Raw genomic sequence first — 16,381 nt, 5'->3', positions numbered from 1 at the left:
CGGCGCGGGGAGGGAGAGAGCGAGCAGTTGCGTCCGGTGAAATTTCAGCGCGCCCTATATATGGATCCACCGTTCGGTTCGCTAGAGCGGTCCCTACAAATACATGCCGATTTGGGTTTTCGGTCTCGGCCCGAAAAAAAAGGTTTCGCCTTGTTTACGGTAACTGATCGACGCCATTTTTCAGCTCCAACCCGTAAAATGGCGGTTAATTTTCGGTTTTGGCCCTTTTACGGGCTCTGGTAGAGATGCTCATAGTCTGGTCATAGTGGGGAGTAACTTAGACTAGTAACATATGCCATGTTACTAGTCTAAGTTACTACCTTCATAGTGGATAGTTATGCATTGTATCATTAGTATATTGTAGACTCATCTTGCATTGGGGTGTGTGATGTTATGGTAATATAGCTACTTCAAAACGTCTTGAGATGTGTGATGTTACTAGCAATGTTACCCGCCTATGAGTAGTCTTATTCTATTCAAGTATTCATCAACTTGAACACAGAGAATACTCACGACCGGTTCCCTTCTCGTCCCTTCTCCACTCCCCCAGAGACTTTGAGAGTCATCCTTAGGTGGCCGGCCCGATCCCGTGCCCCTCCCGACGGAGATGCCGTCCGCCGATGGTGGTTAGGGAGAGGATCCCGGATCTCTCTTGTGCATAGTAGGGCTAGTCTAGGATTAGATCTGAGAGAGTTGGGCTTCATGCGCGTTGTTGGCTCTATGCCAATAGTATTTTGGAGTGCTTCGGCGGCGCTTGCGGGCTGCGACCGGCGATTTCTGGCGGTGAGCCTCTTCTCAGTGGAGCTCCTACGGTCGGAGACGGAGGCGGAGAAGAGATTCATTGCTGGCATCTCCTTCAATAAGCCCGTTGGGTTTCCAGATCTTTTTCTGTAGACTTGGGGCTGTGCAGATGACGCTGGATTGTCATTTTCTTTTCTCTTCTTCAGCCACCATGGGGATGGAGGAGTGGAGAGGTGGGTCGACATCCTCTGTCTATTTGCATGACATGGTTCTTAAGCTGCTTTCTTGTGGAGTTATTCAGCTGGGGACGCGACGGCGATGGACGTCTTGCCTCAGCTTCTTATGGCCGGTAGGCGGCCATCCTTGGCCACAATCCAGTGGTTCTTCAACCTCCAGGCCACAGGCCACCTCGAAGGCTCTTCAGCTCCAGTCAAAGGTACAACAGAGATGTTGTCCCAAGTGGTTCGTCCGTGGTGTCGGCATCGCTGCTCCGGCTGTTGAGCTCGTCATGGAGATATGGTGGAGAAGGACTCGAGGGATTCGATTGCTTTCTCAGTTTCTTTTCGAGGTCCTTAGTGTAAAAGTAAAGGTCATGTTTGCAATTTCTTTTTTCCTCTTGTATTGTACTGCAATTTGTAACCCACCGCTTTAATCTTTACTACTCCCTCCGTTTCAATCTATAGTGCCTATAGATTTTCTGCATTTGTTTCATAATATAAGAGTATATCTGTGTTTATTTGCAATATCTCCTCCGTTTCTGTTTTCACTTTCCTTATTTCTCTCCTACTCCGCAAAGGACTCCACAACGGGATCAAGGGATCGATACCGGGAGTATTTTTGTGATCGTGGTTTGGCTCTTTAGGGGGTTTTGTGTTAAAAAATGAGTTGCGCTAATTACCGTGCAGAAAATCTATAGGCACTATAGATTGAAACGGAGGGAGTATTATATTCGAGTAGGTCGTAGGTCATACAACACGTTTGGTGAAGGAGATTGGGATCATCCTGTCCATTCAATGTAATCTGACGATCTCCGCTCTCACAACCAACGTTGGATCAAGTCGTCCCTCCACCTTTCCTTGTTTGCCGCTAATTCCGTATCAAATAGCAATCTCTTTACTATTATATTGGAGTTGGTCGTAGATCGTACAACGCGTTTGGTGAAGGAGATTCGAAGCATCATGTCCATCCAATCTAATCCTACGGACTCCGTTTGACATCAATTCCGCAAAAATCATGGAAACAATCGATCACGCTACAAATTAATAAGGAAACAATCTGACAGCCATCTTTAGCGCTCATGGTGTCAATCAATCACGAGACAAATAATTAGGAAACAAAATCACGGCCATTTCCTTACTTGGTTTCTTAGGAATTCCTTACCTAAAAAAAGATTTTTTTTTTTAGAAACGTTGCATTCGATCATAGTACTCATACATTGCCCTACCTCGCAGCGGTACGAGTTGCCACGTGTGATGACCTCCTTAGCTAAACGACTCTTAATTTCTTGCCTTTGCACTTTGCCTTCATCCCGTTCATCCAATCTGCATCGGACGACACAGGTTTCACGCAATCCCCACAATCCGTTTTGGTATCATTCTAAACCAATCCCCATAATTAAGGAAACAGACACGTCCAGCAGCGTCCACCAATCAAGAAAGCAAATCTCTCCCACCATCACGTCCAGCAATTTAAGGAAACAAATATATCCAGAACAGTTCTGGGAAGATGTTTGGTTAGATAATGCTTCCTTAAGTGAACAGTATCCTGCCTTGTATAGTATTGTTCGTCGTAAAGGTGATACCATTGCCATAGTAATGGCTACCTCACCTCCGAATGTGACGTTCAGATGGGTTTTATTGGGACAAAGGCTTGTGGCATGGAATGCTTTAATTCAACGGCTGGGAGATATTCACCTATCGTCTCAACCGGACGAATTTAGATGGAATCTTCATGCAGATGGCACTTTCTCAGTTAAATCTTTATACAATGCGATTCTTCATTCTGATATACCAGTTGATAATAATAAGAAAATCTGGAAGATGAAAATACCATTAAAAATTAAAAAATTTGGGTGGTATCTTCGTCGAGGTTATTCTTACCAAAGATAATCTTGTTAAGCGGAATTGGCACGGAAGTTCACGGTGTGTTTTTTGTCATCATGATGAAACCATTAAACACCTTATTTTCTAGTGCCATTTTGCGAGATCTATTTGGTCAGTCATCCAAGTAGCGTGTACCCTGTATCCCCCGACTAGTGTGGCTAATGTCTTTGGCAATTGGCTTCACGGTATCGATTCAAGGTTTAAGTTGCTTCTTAGGGTGGGGGCGCTAGCAGTTATATGGACGCTCTGGCTAAGTAGAAATGACAAGATTTTTAATGATAAATTTGCTCCTTGTTGCAGGTCATCTACAGATTTACAGGTATTCTCCGTTTGTGGTTACCTCTTCAGCAGATGGAGAACCGAGACCTATTTACGGAGGAGGTCTGTACACGGTTGGAGGCTACGGCGAGAGATATTTTTCTCTACATGGGTGGCGGCATAGTCTACGGATTGCAGCACCACCCTCACCCTAGGCGTCATATAATTCATCGCTTCGATATGTATTCCGCCTAGTTTTATATACTTTGAACCCAGACACTTTGAAGGGCTGTGTGCATCCTGGTTATGCAGAGGCTAGATGTAATTGCTTCCCAAAAGTAATAAAGCATCCTTTATCGAAAAAAAATATGTCCAGAAGGAAAACAAATATGTCCAGCAATCAAGAGCGCTATCGGTCACCAGCACCACCAGATCGCTTCGCTGCCGATCCGCCACACGTCGGCTCCATCACCGGTCGTACCAAGCCTGCACGGACGCCCTGAGCTCTGCCTCCTGCCCACCCCAAGCCTACCATGTCTAACCCACGCCGCCAAGATATAACTCCTGCCATTGAGGAACTTCATAGCCAAAGGCGTCCCGAACATCCTCGCCACCTCCAGGCTGCCCCTATGGCCTGACCTACATCGGACAAGCCCACCAGCTGCTGCTCCGATGGCCGCATCGTCATGGACCACCTGGGTAAGTTGGGCCGGGTTTATTTAGCTATCCCGCTTCCTTTTCTTGGCCCCTCCTCTTGAGATTAGATACTCATGGGCGGTTTCTTTGCTTTCTGCAGCGCAGGAATTCGGCATGGCGCTGTTGCCATTGTCCAAGGCCAAGAACTTGTACTTGAGCCACTGGCTAACTTCGCAATCACCGGCGCCGAGTGCTCAACACGCCCTACTTTCAGGCCAGGGGGCTCGGCGTCGTCGGCTGGAACTCCGGAGCCCTCATTACGCAGATCCATTGGTTATGTGACCTCAATCTTTTCTTCTGCAACTCCACCAAGGGTAAATGTCAAAATTACAGCTATATTTATTTTAGAAAATGGGCATGTCTGGCCCTCAACTGATGGAGACAACCAACGTTTGCAACTCTGTACGTGGTGGATTCATTATATCAGTAATGGAGAAGGCCAGCTTGTTGAGATGGTCTTTCAGTGTGAATAGGCAACAAAATTTCCGAATGGTCAGTACATATTTTAGGCAACTACCAACTCATTTAATTCTCTGGAAATATAATATGTTGGTCTCATCTTTTTTCGGTCAATAGCTATTGTCTTATTTTGATTTGAGTTCCCAATTTGCTATATACGATAATGCAGAAATATGTTTGGAAATAATGATGCTTATGTACATGACTGCTAATATCAGATTTCAACATGGCTGATTATCATGTTATATTGCCTGATTTTTATGCTGAGGCGATGGTGATATTTCCTCATTCTACATTTGTAACATCTATATGTGAGTCCCCTTTTAGCTGATAGTAATAAAGATGGTAATTCGTTGGCACAAGTAGTATTTTGTTTTCATATTACGTAGTAATCTGGATGGATGATATTACATAGTAATCTGGATGGATGATTTTGAGGTGTAATTTCTCCATTGTTGGTCTAATTCTGTAAGTTTAGATGGCTTTATTTATTGCTCTTTTGGTAGTTGGCCCTTCCCTCTTCATGAATGGTTATAGACTATAACAACATAGCTATGTGTCATAAACAGCTTAGGTTCATTTCTTTGGCTTTTGTCCAAGGCATGTCTCTATCGCTGTATTGCCATGGCGAGTTGGATATTTCTCTTGATATACTGTTCTCTGAAAATTGCCGAGCTCGATGGTCTGGAAGCTGATATGGAGTTTGAGTCTGCTGCAGCCCCGTCATATCTTAAGCCAGACGAGGAACCTGATCTTGACTTGTCCTACATCAGTTCCAGTAAGCAGGCACCAGGTAAGTGAACTCCAAGTGCATCTACCATGTCACAGAAGAGTGCAATTTGCACAACATTCTTAACTTGGCATTAGGTCATTCTGAATCATGGTGTTTCTTTCCTTGGGAATGAATTGACATGATAGAAACAATGCATGGGTTCTGAAATCCAAACTCAATGTTTAGTATCTTTTGTCAATTTATGCATGTCTTTCTCGCATTTGTCGTTTGTGACTTGGTACGTGGTAGGAGGATGAGCTAGGACTGACAACTAGGTGACCATGTTAATTTGCGATGAATCAGTTTTATTATTATCTGATGCAGGAGGATGAGCTAGGACTGCCAGTGTCACCTCAAAAATTATTCCGTAGTTAGAAGTATATTTTCTTGTTGTTAGTGGCCCATAATTCATCCGAGGAAGGTATGCTCAAAAGTTGAAGTTCCACATGGTTGATGCATTAGACGTGAAAACCAATTTACACTAGATACTTAAACTAATTCCCTGCCTGTTTATGTTGATGACTGATTGGTACTTAGTTCCACAAGGAACCTGGGGCGTCCTAGGATGCAAACATGGGCTAATGTTGCTATAATTGCGGAGGTTCCGGCTGCGTGATGATAAAGGTGTGTCTGATGGAGGAAATCTGACTGCTCTGAATTTTCACATTTCTTGTTGTGCTTTTAACTAGCCATGGTGTCTGGCGGGCATTGTTTCGAACACATACATCTTCATGTCGCTGCTCAAGACGTTTGTGGCTGCTCGAGCTGCCAGGTGCACAGTGTTGCAGTTAACATATATGCAGAGCGCGGTGACGCAGGCTGTGAGATCTACTGAGGAACAAAGCAATTCCTTCTATGGTCTTTCCACTAAAAATAACTCATTGCCTGTTCTGGACTATTTTAAGTACAAGCTCAAAGTTTTCAAGTGCAAGAATTTAATTACACCTCATGGTTTATAATAATATATCTGCTACTGTACCAAATAATCGTTAAATATTGTTCTGAAACTGATCAATGCAATGGTTGCTAGTGTCAATTTTGCATAGTTAAGATGGGTAGTTTCTGTTTAAGGAATAAGTACTGCGTTCACATATTCATACTTGCCATTGGCAGAACTGATCTTTTTATTGGAGTACTAGCCCAAAATATAGCTTACTGTCATTAACATCAAATACAAGTATATTATATTAAACCTTACAGCTTGATGCTTAGGTCCTGTAGATCCTTTCTTTTTGAATATCTCCTTTTGCACATGAAGGCATATACAGTGTGCGCGGGTTATATCGTGGTGTCTGTGATATACCTATCTTATTTTTATATTTCAAGTACTATGTTCTTCTGCTTTGTAAAAGCGTCAGGTTTTATTCTAGGTATTGATGTTGCGAGTATTCTTCTTCTTCATGGTTCACTTATTTACAATGGTTAGCACACGCCGTCGCCACCGGTTAACATGGTATGTATCTGAGAGATTGTACTACTTTGCTCAAATTTTACAAGTAAGATGATTTTACAATGGTTGGCGCTGGTACGTGAGACGTCGTCGTCACCGGTTAATGGCCATATTAGTAGAGGGAAGCTAAGGAGCTCTAGATTCGAATTACAATGTTTTGTTGACTCCCGAATCATGTTTGGTTTTCAATACTCCAAACATTGTTATTGGAGTATCAATGTTTTTGTTGTTCATCATGTTTTTCTGCGTTTTTTGTGATTGGACCATGGTGGCATGCATCGGATGGTGAGAGGTTAGAAAATCAAGCTTTTCCAAAATTTACATTAGGAAGTTGAAATGGTTAGCTCCGACAAAACATTTGTATAACGTGATTTAGAAAGAGGCTCCTAGCCTTGTCCTTGGGTGAGAGGGTGGATCACTAACAGGTGGCTCTATGTGACACTATTTTTTATAGTATGGGTTCAATATCTGATATGTAAGGTCAGCCAAGCCTTCTAAAAATAAAATTCCATTATACTAAATAACCATCTTTGGGTATCTGTTGGAGTTATTACTCTTATATAGCCGTGTCCTTCTACACCTATTAATATTTTGGATGTATTATCTATTGACAAGAAAATAAATTAATGGGTCGTAGCAACGCACGGGCATTCAACTAGTATTAGCAGCATCTGGGTCCCAACCCTTGTTAAAAAAAAACACAGATTTCTAAACTGCATCTCAGATCTCATTGTCTTGGTTGACCCCGAGCACGCATAGCTCTCCTTAGCCTTGTGAGAGAGCAAGAGGTCGCTGCCAAGCCATGGTCGGGGTCGGGGAGATGGTTGCGAGTGCCATGGTGAAACAAATCGCTGGCAAGCTTGGTGATTTGGCTGCAGACGAGGTCGCCCTGCAGTGGGGGTTCAAAGATGATGCATTAAAGATGGTGGGGAAAATGGAAGATCTGGAGGCTGTGGTGCATGATGCCGACCATAAGTTGCGTCACGGAGGAACCAGCGGAGAAGCTGTTGAGCGATGGCTTGCGAAATTGAACTCTGTGATCTATGATGTTGAGGATGTTCTGGAAGAGTTGGCTGCTACGGAGCTCATTCAGAAAATCCAACGAAAGGTATTTACTTCGCATATTGAGATTCCCCTGACTCTTCATCCTGAATATTTTGATGTCTACCAACACAAGTATTATACCCTCCCGTTTCACTGTATTTTGATGTCTACTTTCTAACTTTCTTGTACGTATATGAAAATCTTATTCTGTTGAAAAAAGTTTGTTGGGTTGTTCCATTTCAGTTCCGTGAAACATTGTTTTACACCTAGATTATACTCTCAACTGTCAGGTACACTGAAAGTGCAAAACATGTAGTCTGTTATGACAAAAAATCATGTGGTTTTATGAAAAAGAAAGCAAGGGTTCTCTTAATTTTTTTTCATATAATTAATGTGTTGCCTTGTTAGCTGGCATGTCAAAAAAAGAGGCGTAGGCTAATCTTTGTTGTCTTGATTTACGGAGTAACACAAGAGTTGTATTTGTAAAGATACCGTGAATGTCGACCCGCACGTTTGGGACCCGTCTACGCGCGAGGTTGAAATCCCTTGCGTTAATGATTGCTATGTGATTAGCACCTAATATAGGGTCGAATTAATACACATGATTTAAGTTTCTTTATACGCATGATATACTCCTGGCAGTATGCAAGTGGGAGCGTTTTGATTGCACATTCAGTATAGGGGCCTAGCGAATTCAATGCGTTCCATTTAATGCAAGCAGGCAGCCTTGCATGTACTCCCTCTCTCACAGTTTATAAGGCGCGCGCGTACTAAACCTTGATTAGTATCATGGATAATTCTGTGCTGGTTCACACCCATAATCATAGAGCTAATTGAGTGGATGTAGTGAATCATGGTGCAGTTATTGACCATATTTATCCCACGTACTGAATTTAATGAATCGTTCGCTGGTAGTGGCAGTAGCAATTAAACCTTTTAGCTTCATGGGCAGATTTTGTTTCGGCACGGGCTACTAATCTCAGGAATCGGATCCTTCGGATCTCGCGCGATTCTTGTAGAGGATGTTTTAAAACAGCATAAAAATGGTGTTTTGAAGTTTTTCAAAATTAGAAAAACAATATATAGAGATAAAAAATTATGTACTCTAAGAACGTGAAAAAAATCTGAACTTAAAATAACCGCATGATTGGCTGCACTAAAAAGGATAAAATCTGATAGGTAAAGTATTGAACTAGTGCAATTCAAACCTCCAAAATTTTGTCAATTTTTTGTTGATTTTGTCATCTTATCAGATTTTGCCTTTTTTGTTGGTGCAAATTTTGTGAGATTAGGTGGTCATTCAACATGGACGCAGTCTAGTAGTGTTCCTGTGCATTCAAAAAATAGGACATTTCATTTTGCATAGTGCATACAACTGGTTACATTGCTTTTAATTTTTTGGCTAATACATTAATAACATTTTGAAACCCATGAAAAAAAATTAAACATCATGATTTTTTTTATACCTGTGGATTTTATCGGTAGCCATTAGTGTATTCTGAAACTATGAACATTTTTATTTAAAACCACGCCCTTGAACTTGTGAACTTTTTTAGCACAAACACATTTGTGTTTTCGAACCTTGACCTGGGAATTTTTTTCCAATCGTTAAAATTTTCTAATATAGTTGTACACCATTATTTACCGGTCAAGAAAATTGTTCCAGGTTTGCAATCAGATATTTTCATTGACAGTAAACACATGTTGAATGTTTTTACCTTCTACTTTTAGTTTGCACTCCGTCCATTATACGCTGTTCAAAATTTTAGAGCATTAAAGTTTCCTCTGCCTAGAATTTTAAATGCTAAAAATAGGGATTGATACAATGTTTTAAACTATCTGATGCAAAAAAAAATGAAATCGTGTTTGAAAACCATTAATTTTTGAATATGTGCAAAATAGGAAAAATTCAAGATATTAAATTTGATTTCTCAAGCGAATATATAATGACACTTTTTTCTAAGCCATGATAATTATAAATTTTCGTTGATTGAAAAATATTTTTAATTAGCTTGATTTTTTTACTGTTGCTCTGATATTAAGAGACGAATCTAACTCTAATTAAATTGTAGGCTTAAACGTTACTGGTTGGTGACGCATGTCTGGTCAGCTAACAATGATTGCGGTTGATTTAGTCAACATGCAGACCCAATTCATTAAATTTAGCTCACATACACAGCTGGCGAATGCATCAATACATAGCACTATACTAAGTGCAATACATTAGTACTTCCTAATCTCCAATCATTGCATGGGCACGATTTCATCCTCGCCCGTTGCCAGGTTCCGTTGAGCATTTTCGCTGTGAATGTTTCCTTTTTTGAAAATAAAGCCCATTTCACTAGTTGTTGCTTCTATGGTATATCTTCAATTATTCTTTACAAAGATGAACGCACAGAATCTCCTTAATGCAAATGTGCTTAACGGCTGATGTGGACTTCAATATCTTTAACAGCTGAAGCTATTCTTTTCACGGGACAATCAACTCTACCAGCGTATAACCGTACCTCACAAGATCAAGAACTTGAGGAAGAGAATAGAAGAAATAGAAAGGGATGGGCAGATGCTCAATCTTGTGCATCACGAACAAAAGGTAGAAGGGAGCAGAAACGATGAAACTTTTGCACCCACCAATGATGAAGTCCTGAAAACTCAAATGGTAGGGAGAGGTACCCAAGTGGACAAGATAATCAACCTTCTGTTGAAAAATGAAGATAATGAGCACATCTCTGTCATTCCAATTGTTGGACTTGGTGGTATAGGAAAGACAACATTGGCCCAAACAGTATTTGTAGACAATAGAGTGAAGGTATTCGATGTGAAGGTGTGGGTTCATGTGTCTAAGGAGTTTAATTTGATTAAAATTGGGAGTTCCATCATCAAAAGCATAAATAGCATTATCAACCTTGATAACTGCACTTTGCAGTTTCTGCATGATAATCTGAGAAACGAACTTGCAACTAAAAGATACTTGATCGTTTTGGATGATCTTTGGGAAGAAAATTGGAGTGAGTTGGACAAATTGAAGTTGATGCTACCACATGACTGCAAGGGTAGCAAGGTTATAGTAACTACCCGTAACCAAAGTGTAGTGGAAAGCCTGAACACCGAGTGCACTGACCAGATAAATTTGGATGTTTTGTCACCAAATGATTGCTGGATAGTAATGAAACAGAGAGCATTTAAGCCTGGTGATAACCTTAGTGTCACACAAGAAAGATTAGGAAGAGAAATTGCTGGGAAGTGTGGTGGGTTACCTCTCGTGGCAAAAGCTCTTGGGCATGTTATGTCCCAGTTAAGGACTGTGGAGGCATGGCAAGCAATAAGAGATACACAAGTTGTTCAAGAGACCACATTGGAGCGCCTTATGGTTAGTTATCACTTCATGAGGCTGGAATTAAAGATGTGCTTCACATATTTGGCGGCTTTCCCCAAGGGTTTCGTTGTGGACAGTGATAGTCTCATACAACAGTGGATCGCTCTTGGATACATTCATGCAAGGTTTAATGGTCAAATTTGCATCAACTACCTTCTGGGGATGTCCTTCCTTGAGATATCAAGACCTTCCTTGGTGAGTGACACTACTTAACTTGTTTTCGTTTAACCCATTGGTTTGATGTATATGAAGTTCTTAGGATATGCTTTTCTACTTAGATGATATCAACTTAGACTATTTTAATCATACGTAATGGTTTTATGTGCTAACATATATAGCCAGTAACATGCATTGTACTTATAGATAAAGAGTCAGGTGGTTCAAGATTATATCTTCCCTTTGATGTCAAGTTTATTACTTGTACTTCAGTGTCTTGCAGTGTCACATAATATCATAGTATTGTGATATGGACAACTGTTTCAGCATATAATTTATTTATTACTTGATACTAACTGAGGTTATACTAGTTCAGTGTGTTTTTTTATCTTTACATGTTATTGGAAAATATTATTATTTTCCTTATATTTGGATTTTGAATTATTTGTTTTGTAGTAAATTTGTTTTGTGTTTACCTGACTATAACGAGAATAAGTGCATAAAAACTTATAGAATGAATAAGTGCATCAAAAATTATAGGACTTAACTTAGTGTGGGTACAAGTTAGTCATTTTTGGCGTATCAAGGACCAAAGCCTAAAATAGGCACTATTCATAGGTGTGCCCCATGGCTGATGAGTCCTTAAAGAATTTGTTTCCCTGGATGCTAGAGTTAGTAGGTTCTTGAATGCAAGATTCGATGGACTACAACTTCTATAATAATTATTGCAACTCGAGTCCTCCTGGCGATGATACCATATTAAGTTATAAAATACTTCGGTGGAAAGCTCAATCTCTTTGAATAAAATTGGTAGTATTTTCCAATTATCTGGGGCTAATCTGTTGGCTGAGATTTTCCATTTACTTACAACACCTATGCTAATAGTAGATACCTGTGCAGGTCAGTCCAAGTCTAGCACAAGCAAAGAGTCAGGAGCTAACCATGCATGATTTGGTGCACGATCTCGCAACAAAAGTTATGGGCAATGAATTCCTTGTCATGGATGCTACCATACCAAGTCTCCCCAACATAGCTAAGAGTCGTAATTGCCGACATGCACAGTTGATCAACTACCATAACCAATCAAACGTTTTTAAACATCTGCCATCTAAGGTTAGATCCCTCCATTTTAGGAATACTTCAGCCAAACTGCCTTTTCCAACTAAGGCATTTTTTCGATCCAAGTACATACGTGTCTTGAACTTGGACCTAAGTGGATGTTCAGCTGAATCAGATCCTACTCCAAAGAAAAAAGTATTACCTTCTTCAGTTCTTAAATTAAAGCTACTTAAGTATCTTGATGCCACTGGATTTCCTTTTGCCTCACTGCCTAAGCCCATCCATACACTTCAAAATTTGCAAAGTCTCATTCTGTCCAATTCCTCACTTGAAACCCTGCCTGACCTTATTTGTAGCCTCCACAAGCTTTGCTATTTGGACCTATCTGGCAGTAGCAGTCTTGTTACGTTGCCTGCATTGATAGAAGAGATTACTGAACTCTCTTTCCTCAACCTATCGGGGTGTTCTATGCTGAAACAGTTGCCTCGGTCAATCTGCAATATTACATGTTTACAACACTTAGACATGTCAAAGTGTTGTGTTCTTCAGCATTTACCTGACAATTTCGGTAGCCTCCCAAATCTCTTATTCCTGAACTTGTCAGGATGTTCCGAGCTAACCAAACTACCTGATAGTTTTGGTAATCTTGCACATCTTTTATTCTTAAACTTGTCAAGTTGTTCAAAATTAACCAAACTACCTGACAATGTTAACCATGAGTCTTTGGAGCATCTCGACCTATCAAGTTGCCATGAGCTAGAAACCCTGCCACAAGATTTTGGTAATCTTCAAAATCTTGTGTTCTTAAGCTTCTCTGATTGCTACAAGCTTTCAATGCTCCCAGAAACATTTTGCCAGCTTGTTCACCTGAAAGACCTAGATCTTTCAGATTGCCATGGCCTAAGGGAACTACCAGAGTGTTTCGGTAACCTTTCTGAGCTTGACTCTTTGAACCTAACAAGTTGTTCCAAGCTTCAAATACTGCCTGACTCATTCTGCAAGTTGTTTAAGCTGAGGCATCTAAATTTGTCATATTGTATGAGGCTTGAAAAGCTCCCATCCTCAATAGGTGACCTGAAGCTTGAATTTTTGGACATCTCCGCTGCAACTTTCCATGATTTGCCATCTAGCCTCTGGGATATGACTACACTAACTCAACTTGTGGTCTCGGGAACAGTTGAAAAAGTGTTTGATAAAGCTTGTATCATTAGGAAGCATCTGAATTTGCCAGGTAAAATTGTACATAGTGTACGTCAGATAGAAGAAAATGGATGCAGCAGCATTGTGGAGTTGGCACAGTTGACCTGCCGTGAATTGAAAGTTAAAGAACTTCATAATGTCACACAACGGGAAGATGCAGAGAGAGCCAAACTGCGTGATAAATCAGATCTGCGGGCACTAGATCTTGCTTGGGGACCCCAAGGAGAAGAGGACATTGTGCTGGAGAGGCTTGTACCTCCTCGCACTCTTGAACATTTTGTTCTACATGGGTATATGAACAAGGATTTCCCTAACTGGATGTCTCACATCTCCACCTACCTTCCTTCTCTCACCTTACTCGTCCTTCAAAATTTACGAACATGTGATCACCTTCCGCCATTTGGGCAACTACCAAATTTAAGATATCTAGCTCTGCTGAATATTCCCAACCTCACAAAAGTTGGCAGCGAATTCTATGGAGATGGGGGTGGAGCTTGTAAAAAATTAAGACTTATAAATCTGGAGTCAATGGAGAATTTGGTTGAACTGTGGACAACACTGTCTGGTGAAGAAAATGAAGAGTTCTTAATCCCTAATTTGCATTATTTGCATATAACGGACTGTCCCAAGTTGAGGTTCCTACCATATCCCCCGAGGAGTATGTTTTGTTACTTGGATAATAGCAGCATGGTTTTGCCAAAAGGGGGATTTGGGAAGTTTTCATCTTCTGCTCTTGCTGTTCCTTTTCAGGTGGCAGTGAAAAACTGTAATTTTGCTCCACACAAGTGGAATAGGCTTCAACACCTCCCCACCCTTGAGGTATGTGCCGTTGATTCCTGCAACGGCTTGAGGGCATTGCCAGAGGTCTTCCGATGCTTAACGTCTCTAACAAAACTATATTTGTGGTCGTTGAAGGACCTGGAGATACTGCCAGAATGGTTGGGGAATCTCACTTCTCTAGAATACATTTTTATCAAAGATTGTCCCATGCTGACATCTTTCCCTACAACCATGAAGAACCTTACCGCTCTGACAGAACTACGGCTGATGCAGTGCAACGGGTTGAGGGCATTACCAGAGGCCGTGCGATGTTTAACCTCTCTCACATTACTATTTTTGCGTTCATTGAAGGACCTGGAGATACTGCCAGAATGGCTGGGTAACCTCACTTCTCTAGAAAAGTTTCAGATCATGGATTGCCCGAGCGTAACATCTTTGCCTGATAGCATGAAGAACCTCACCAATCTTAGAGAACTATCGCTGGAGCACGTGCAACGCCTAGAAGTGTTGCCGGAGGGGCTAGGAAATCTCATTTCCCTATCGAAGTTTATTATCATCGCATGCCCCAGCCTAACATCCTTACCTGCAAGCTCACGGAACCTTGGTGCCTTGAAGGAGCTGCAGATTTCACATTGTCCGATTCTGATTGAGAGATGTCAAGGGGAGGACGCTGGTCTGATTTCTCATATCCCAAAAGTCACATTACACAGATGACCCAGAAGCATTAGAGGTAAATGTTTGCTTCTCTTAGTTCCTTATGGATTGATCTGCATATGCTTGTCTATTAATTTTTTCGAGAATATACCATGAAGATGTGTATCAATCGTATAAAAGAGTGCTAAAGAAAAGGCAAGTTCACACTACCAACAGGGGGTGCTAGCTCCCCGCCAACAATTTTAGAGTTACGGACAGTTTGTTATGGAAAGAAACTGGTGGGATTACGTGGGCGCACTTAGTTGGTTTAAATCCGTTTACCTCCCATGAATTCAGGACTAGTATCCAATTGATTCCATATGTATCCGTAAGTGATTTCTGTAAGATGTAGCCCGTGGGTGTAGCATTACTGGCTCCCCGCACTAGCCTACTCTCTGTACTGCTACTGTAGCATCCCAGGTTTTTAGATTTGGGTTTTGCATCATGCATTCATGCATATTTTAAAAAATACAAGTTTTACAGTGATTGGTATTTTTAATAACCATTCATTCACCTAGATCTGATGGTTGTAAATAGACAGAGCCAAATATATAAGACCGGAACCAAACTATGTGGGTCCGGAACCTCTAATATATTTTACGAGAATTGCAAAAGACGAACGACCTTTTGATCGGCCAAAATTGGATGAACATGCACGCATCTTAAAGTTATATCATCCGCTCTCACTGTTTCTCCTCCCGCCGATCCCCTATCTCACTATCTCTCACTTCTCCAGGCCATCCATCCTTTCTCATTGCCCGGTGATCGCCGTACCACAGAGCCCGCTAGGGGAGACGGAGCCACGTTGAATGGGACATGTCAGCGAAGGGAGGAGCAGCTGGGGAAGGCAGGGCCGCGACGGTTCGGCCGTATCCGGCGAGGGGAGGAGCGGCGGCGGTGTCCTGGTGCGGCTGTTTGGATCTGGATCTGGCTGCCGGAGGTAGGCGAGGAAGGAGCGGGCGGCGGAGGCGCAACTTCACATCTCTGGTAAGCTTGTCCTCCTCTAGCTCGGAACAAGACCGATCAAAGTTTGTTCCTGCTGGGCTTACTCAATTTTTATTTGTAAAAGCATAGAATTAAGCCTAAACTGAACTGCTAAGTGAAACAACGAGATTCAGAGAACTGCTAAGTGATCTTCGACAATGCACAGCCCTCGGTGCCTTCACTCTTCAGCGACATCAGGACAGAAGCGCGGCAATGGGCGGACGCGGGAGCCCGGGGTGTCCGCCAGCTACTCCCCAAGAATAGGGTTTCCTTCCTTGGGTCGAGTTGTACTGCGGGGTGTTCGTCTCTCTTCGGAGGGGCATGTACATAACTAACTCTCTTTATCTATCAATGCATCGAAACGCAAGTCTTTTACGTTTTCGCGAAAAAGTAAACTGACAGACCAGTAACCTTTGCTATTTCCTTCGTAGTCTCACTCAACCCTATCAAACCAAATTAACTAATGTCCCTAAACTGCATGCAATGCGTCACAGAAACAAAATTTCTTTATTTACTCGATCACGAGATGCTTTAGCACACTTGACATTTTAGTTGGCCCAAGAGTCCAAGACCTTAGCTGTTCAAGTAGTTCTTGCAAAATTCCAGCTTAA

The 16,381-nt window shown here is 41.6% G+C and overlaps 1 protein-coding gene across 1 annotated transcript; it reads left to right on the top strand.

Annotated features, from left to right (window-relative positions):
* The first annotated feature begins 7,280 nt into the window (after window positions 1-7,280).
* On the top strand, window positions 7,281-14,807 carry LOC124664787 (putative disease resistance protein RGA4). Its single transcript, XM_047202225.1, has 4 exons — window positions 7,281-7,586; window positions 9,978-11,093; window positions 11,955-12,653; window positions 12,729-14,807. Exons 1-4 carry the CDS (start codon window positions 7,281-7,283, stop codon window positions 14,805-14,807), a joined length of 4,200 nt encoding a protein of 1,399 aa, XP_047058181.1.
* The last annotated feature ends 1,574 nt before the right edge of the window (window positions 14,808-16,381 follow it).

This window comes from Lolium rigidum, chromosome 6 (genome assembly GCF_022539505.1).
Source record: "Lolium rigidum isolate FL_2022 chromosome 6, APGP_CSIRO_Lrig_0.1, whole genome shotgun sequence".
Classification (NCBI taxonomy): domain Eukaryota; kingdom Viridiplantae; phylum Streptophyta; class Magnoliopsida; order Poales; family Poaceae; genus Lolium; species Lolium rigidum.
Note: the sequence above shows the minus strand (reverse complement) of the source record. Positions and strands in the feature narration are given on the sequence as shown.